Source organism: Pteropus vampyrus, unplaced genomic scaffold, assembly GCF_000151845.1.
Source record: "Pteropus vampyrus isolate Shadow unplaced genomic scaffold, Pvam_2.0 Scaffold213, whole genome shotgun sequence".
NCBI classification, from domain to species: Eukaryota; Metazoa; Chordata; class Mammalia; order Chiroptera; family Pteropodidae; genus Pteropus; species Pteropus vampyrus.
The window spans coordinates 1984174-1991100 of record NW_011888994.1 but is presented as its reverse complement, the minus strand read 5'-3'; the positions used below and the strand labels follow the sequence as shown (position 1 = coordinate 1991100).

The window sequence follows — 6927 nt, the reverse complement described above, 5'->3', positions numbered from 1 at the left end:
GTCTTCCAGCGGATGCCGTACATATTTTATCTTCTCTGCTTGTTACTGAACATGGACAGCTCTGGATATCCCAAGTCTGTAACTGCTTCTGAGAGAGAGCGTGGCCTGCAGATGCCCTCATTTCATGATTGGACAGAAGTGGAATTGCTAGGATTTCAATTTATGACATCACGTAGGAGAGGACTATAGTCTGGTGAGAGGGGTTTTATGAGGACCATTAGTAGCTTTTCCTAGAGTGGAAGTGAGGTTCTGGGGATCAAGAAAGATTGGTGGCGAGACACTGAAGAGAGTGAGATAGACAGGGTTTTAATATAATTTAGCCAAGGTACCGTGCTAGATACTTTACATTTGTTGGTTCATTTTATACAACTCTGTCAGAACAGTATGTCTCCATATTATAGATGTGGTAAACGAAATTTCAAACGGTAAGTCAAGTACCCAGGTTCTCACAGTTAATTAAATAACAGAGTCAGAGTTTTAACACAAACAAATGGTTTCCCCACCACTCCACCCCAACCTACAGAGATGTGGGTTGTGAGTTGTATCTCTTTTTTTGAGGATTGGGAGTAGCTGTTCCTCTTGAATAATGAAAACATAGGACTGGATACCAAAAATCGAATCTGCTATTAGTGCACCCTTAGATTTAGATACCTCATCTATTTCAATCCTTGGCTATCTCTCACAGTTGTTAGGAGAATCTGGTAATGATTTTTTTTTCTAAATGAGAAAATGCTTTAGTGAAAATAAAACAGCCTGCTGAGAGTGAAGCTGTCCACTCATGGGAGGAGGAGAAATCCACAGCATGGTGGGAAGTGCACCCCTGAGCCAGGCTAGCTGGAACAGCTCCCTTCTCTAAGAGCTGGAAAGGAAAGGCAGCTGATTAATGTGGTGGAATGGGCATATTTCAGGCAAGGACTGTATGAGCAACCTTGAGTTGATCTTGAATATGAATCATTCTCTCCATTAATTGGGTCACAGAATTATCTATTGTCAGAAAACTTGAAGATACTTTTGTTTAAAAATTCTCACTCAGGAAATTCCTCTAAATGTCAAATCTAAATTTGTCATATTTTAATATAAGCCTGTTTCATCTCCCTCAGGAATGATGAAAAAGAGATGGTTGCTGTTCTCATGTTTAATAATCTTTCAGATTCTGGGTCTCTGTTATTAGAAAAGGTTTTTTTTTGTTTTTGTTTTTGTTTTTGTTTTTACAAAAATGATTCAATGGGCCCTAGCTTCTCCAAGGCTGAGTCACCTTCTTGGAATCCTTAAGGGCAATTTGTTAATTATTAAAAAATGGAAACCTGACGAATAGGCTGCGTATGGAGTCTGTTCCATCAGTATTAGCAGAAATAAATGAAGTATTTTCCTGATCTACTTTAAAAATTAATGCCTTATACTAAAATCTTTTTCTGCTGCCAATTGGAATTTGAACTTACCCAGTTATTCCCCCTCAATTTTCTTTTCATTGAAATTTCTCCTGCTGCCAATATGACCCAGAGGGTCTGGTTTCCCATTTTCCCAGCTAATATATGCTATATATTGTACTGATTTGACAGATGATCTCATCGAAGCACATGCATATTGACTCTGCCCTTTTACTCTGAATTTAAACCCATCAATCCCAAAAGAACCGTAGCCCCCTCTTTAGCAGCGCTGCTTTAGCAATGCTGCTCAATATCGAAGGATTAATTTCTACTTCCAAATAAATCTGAAAGTATCAGAGACCAACACAGGGTAACTGTCCACTAATTCTATATAAATTCTGATCATTTCTCTAGAAACCTGGCATGTCTCCAAATGGAGACTCATTTTTTGGAATTGAATTACCTTGCAAGGAAATTTATAAGTGGTTAGTTTTGCTGCTTTTATCATTTCTTTATTAACATGTTTTAATGCCCTTTCTCCTCACTAGGGTCACCCTAAAGTTCTAGCTCATACTAGGAAGTCTCTTAGGCCGCATAGGTAGGAAAAGAGACAGGACTCATTTCTCATAAATCCTTTTGTAGCAACATCTCACCCGTATGTGTCAGTTAAGAATTTCATTTGGTAGGGGGCAATGTAGACTCCAAGAAAAGTGTCTGTGCCTGTTAGAGGCTTGCTTGCTTGCTTGCTTGCTTTTTTCATGTGGAAAACCAGAGGTGGTTAGCCTAGGTCTGTTGTGACATTTTTATACCACTATCCTAAGCACGTGACTTCCATCCGTTTTATAGTTATTCCAGCAAGAAATAGGAAGAATGGAGAAGGACAAAAAAGTTGGCCCCTTTAAAGGATGCTTTCAAAATTATCTCACCCAGCAACTGGTATTTACATGTTATTGGCCAGCACTTAATCCCATAATAATACCTAGTTGCAAAGAAACCTAGGAAATACAGTCTTTGAGTTCCATACATCATAGCATCAGTTAAAGTTAGGGAGTCTGTTATCAAAAAAGAAGAGCAGAATGGATATTGTTTAGAAAACTAGCAGTCTCTATCATACTATGATATTCTACTTCAAAGATAGCAAACCTGAAAAGAAAAGAAAAGAAAAGAAAAAAGAAATGCAAATTTTTGGCATGTTTAGGGCTTCTGTTTTCTTTTTTTTTGGCCAAAGGCATCCAGCGATTTTTCAGCATTTCCCGAGGCTGCAGAAAATCTGAGGAACAGGAAGTATGTGTTCTTGTAATAGTTTTTCTTAACAAAATTCCCCCTGCTCCTTGCTAATTCAATTTTCCTAGCCTTTTGTTTAAAGTCTATAAGATTAAAGCAGTGTGCTATAACCTGATTTAGCTTTCCTTAATTGCACCCTGAGACTTTCGTTTGAGACAAGCTCTTAGCTTAAAATTTTCTCTTTGCCTTTCATCATTAACTGCCTCATCCATATCATCCATATCATCTATATTGCCCTTCAGTATATTTCAAGATATTGAACCTCACTCTTGAAATCCCTACTGAATCAGATAATTGCTGGAGGCAAAGAGAGAAATTGGGAAAACTTAAGAAAAGTTAAAATCTGCCAGGAGCACATCATTAATAGTTTCCAGCATGATGTTCTAGGAGGTTTATCCTTGGAAATTGCTGTGCTGCCCTTCTCATTCGTTATTGTTGAAGGTCTATTAGGTGTCGGGCACTGGAGATAAAGCAGTCAACAAGGCAGACTTGTCCTCCCCTCAATAGGACAGACTGCTGCCAACCAAATTCAGATTGTTTTTTATTAACAAGGGTGTTAAGAACTATGAAGAGTGGAGATTTTTCCCTACAAACAAGCTTACAGGTTAGCCTGTCACAGATTCATGGATGCTGGTGGGCTATGCAAGACATCAGGGGGTGAAGGACAGTTTATTACTCATGACAATAGCAGTAGCCATAGTATTAGCATTTTTGCATCAGTTCTCTGAACCCTAATCCCCTAGGGTGACATGAAGAGGTCTATATGCCTCTTGCACACACAGGGGCTTACATTTTAAGAGAGGAACCCTGAATTTAGGGAACCCACATCTCTTATAATGGGCAGTAAGCATGCCTGCCCTTTGCTCTGGATGAGACACTGTGTCTGTCTTTTCTAGGCTATTGGTTATACAAACATCTTTGAGAAGATAGTTTGGCATAAAGGCAGTCAGTGTTTCCGCTTGAATGAGAGACCCATGGAGGGCTGTCTCCCAACAAAGGGGGTGCTCATGATTTTTGCTTGTGTTTTAGAACATTGAACTTAGATTGTCTCCTTTGGATTTAGTCTCCTCGAGATATTTCTTTCTGTTCTTCGGGACCAAAGATTACTTTTCATCCTAATCATTGATGCTCAAACATAAAATGTTATAAAATGGATTATTGAGAGAACTTGGTTCTAGCTAGTTTGTTATAAAAAAAATGAATATCTCTTCCAGAAAACTTTCTTTCTTAAGGATCAAGAGCCTTAAAAATGTTTATACCCTTTGACGTTATGATTTCACTTCTGAGAATTAAGTCTTAGAAATTAATGTTTATTTTTAAAAACATGCACAGTTATCAATATAATAAAGCATGGTATTACTTTATTTGATGAATTATTTATATGATGGATTGCTATGCATTCATCATTAAAAATGAGATTTTCTTTTTTTCTAAAATTTCTTTTTAATGCTAAAAGAAAGTGTTCATTGTATAATAATTGACAGAGAAGAATCAAATTTTGGGGAAAATTAATATATTTGGGAGATAATACATGAAATTATAAGCAATGATTAACATTAGTTGCTGAATTCTAAGTTATTTTCATTTTCTTTAAACTCTTCTGTATTTTTCAAACTATACTAATGAACATTGGTGATGAGGGGGGAAGATATGTTCCTTTTTGTCCCTTGTGTTAATTGTGTCTGTCTAATGGAAGGTAGCTAGTGGTGAAAGCCAAGTATAATACTTAGTTTTGAAACTTCCTTAATAGCAACAGTGTAAAGAGAAGTGCTTCACTAATACTTTAACCAGCTTACACTTTATACTGCAGCAACCTATGTGCCTGTAATTTCTTAACCAAAAAAAAATAGATAAATAAAAAAAGTAAAGGCATCATTGCCCTAGAGCCAATCTTATGAGATTGTCTGTCAGAGCCTCTGAATCTAGAGGAAATAGGGAGGAAGAAGCTAATAGTAATGTTTATTGAGTACCTTCTATGGTGGTACCTTGCATGCTGGTATTTTATTTAATGTTCACGGTAACTCAAAATGTGAAATGTAAAGGTATTTTTCTTATTTTACAAATAAGAAAATCAAAGAGAGATTAAGTATCTGGCCAGAGTCACATAGCTGATAATTGCCACTGCTGGAAATCTGGCCCCAAATCCATGCTTGCTCCATTTCTGTCCTTAAAAAAGTTTTGAAGTTGTAGTATTTTGATTAGCCATTGGAAAACAAGTTTTGGCTGGCAGACATACGTTCAAAGCATTTTTTTTGAAACCATATAAGCAAATGAATTAGGAAATAGCATGAAAACAGGGTAGATGCCTATAAATGCAGGCTTATCTACAGAGTACATTTCTCAGTGTTGAATATTGGCTCACTTTTGTTTTTGCTTGCATCTTTTTAAAATTCAGATTATGATTCATATCCAGTCAAATATGTTGAAAACCCTGATAGAGATACTAACGGATGCCACAGAGGGAAATTTATCAAGATTTGTGAAAAAACATGAGTTCTCAGAAGAAGTGGTGAGTATGTGGTTGCTGCAGCAATCATTTAAAGGTGAAGAGGAAAAAGGTTACCTCCTTAGAGAGATGGTTCAATATGGTAGCCTCTCTTATCATTCCTGTTATAAGATTTCTCTGTGTGGGTGCAAAGAGTTTTTTCCTTCTAACAGAATATATCCTCTGAAATACTAGGAAAACTTTTTCCTTTTACATTATTCTTTTTCCCACACTGTTTTCATGGGTCCTGGCTCTCTTTTTTCCCCTTCCCCTCAAGCCTTCAATACCTTCTCCCCACTCCTCACTCTCAGATGATGACCTTGCTTCCTGTTTCAGTGCGGGTGTGTGTGTGTGTGTGTGTGTGTGTGTGTGTGTGTGTGTGTGTGTGTGTGTGTGTGTGTGTAAGCAATCAAAAAATAGCTGCTTCCGCATTGACAGCCTTCTTGCTCCTCTCCCTGTATGCTCAGTCTTCTCTCCTGAAGCCATGGTGACTGCACATAGCTCTAGAACCAGCTCCCCAGTTGGGCCCTGGAGCCAGTCCTCTCTGACCCATCCAGGGCATCAGTTCAGAGATTGTCTCACCCTCTTTTGAGCATCATTAATATCCCCTTCCCTGGAGATCATTCTCATCAGCAAACAATAGGCTATAGTGTCTCCTATCTTTTTTTTTTTTTCAAGTCTCCCGTAATTAAACAAATGAAAAAATATACCATGTATTTAGATGAGAAGACTCAACCTCATAAAGTCAGTTTTTCCCAAGTTAATGTGATAATGTAACATCCGAATAAAAATACCATTAGTTTTTTTTCTGTAGTTAAGGTTTAGTAGGAAGAACAAACTAGCAAGACCAGCTGGGAAAACCTGTGAAAGAAGAGCAGGGAGAGGCGCTAGACCTGCCAGGTATTAAACCATATTAAAGCTTCTATAATTAGAATTGTGGTGTTAGCTCCTGAATAACCAGCTAATGGAACCATATAAATACTTTGCAGAATTCTAAAACAAAATTAAATAAAAATGAAGAGAAAGAAGCAATTTTTAAAAATCGAAAGCAAAATGAACAAATGAACCAGTGTGTCACATTGGCGGCTTAAGCACACAAAGAGGAATTATTAGTCACTTGAAATTTAGTAGTTTGTATATCTCTAGTAGTAGATTACCTCAGGGGGAAAAAAAGCTGTAAAGAAAGTGCCGATTATTGGCAGTGATCATATTGTTAACCATGATACGGTTATTGTTGTTTTGTCTCGCAAGGGGGCCTGTTGGTTGGTCATCCTTCCCCTGCTTTTATCCTTCCTTCCTTTGCCTTTTATATTACAGGTCCCAGCTGGTAGCTGAGAAGGCAGGATTGGCAAGTGGCTGCTTTCTCCTCCTTTGCCATATCGTTGCCTTCCAAGTCCTATCCCCTTTTCTCACTTCTACACAAAGACTTCTTCCTGCTGGTATAGGGAGCTTGACAGGAAACTAACTGGGTATGATTGATTTTAGAGCTTCTTGCTATCTGATTTCTCAGCTCTGTACAGGTTGTGACCTACCCAAACCCTTTGGACTATGTTAGAAAAGTAGGGGCACCGGAAATGTAGACAGGTTTTTAAGTGCACAGCCGTGTGCATGTGTGCGCAGTACTAACACAACTTCAGTTTTCTCAGTAGCACTGTTGTTAATCATTCCTTAGATCTGGTCCATCAGTATGTTATCAGCTATATGACTATAGCATCCAAACAAACTCCACATAGAAAAATACTGATTGTTTTTATCTGAAAAAATTTTCCCCAAAGCCTATAAGACTGATTT

At 37.7% G+C, this 6927-nt stretch overlaps 1 protein-coding gene across 2 annotated transcripts in view; it reads left to right on the top strand.

The window, feature by feature from the left end:
• PTCD2 (pentatricopeptide repeat domain 2) overlaps positions 1-6927 on the top strand; it is a 32926-nt gene that overhangs the window by 22010 nt on the left and 3989 nt on the right. For both annotated transcript variants that reach the window (XM_011372729.2, XM_023538134.1), the window contains exon 9: positions 5047-5160. In XM_011372729.2, coding sequence (XP_011371031.2) covers positions 5047-5160 — 114 coding nt within the window. The remainder of the gene's footprint in view (positions 1-5046; positions 5161-6927) is intronic.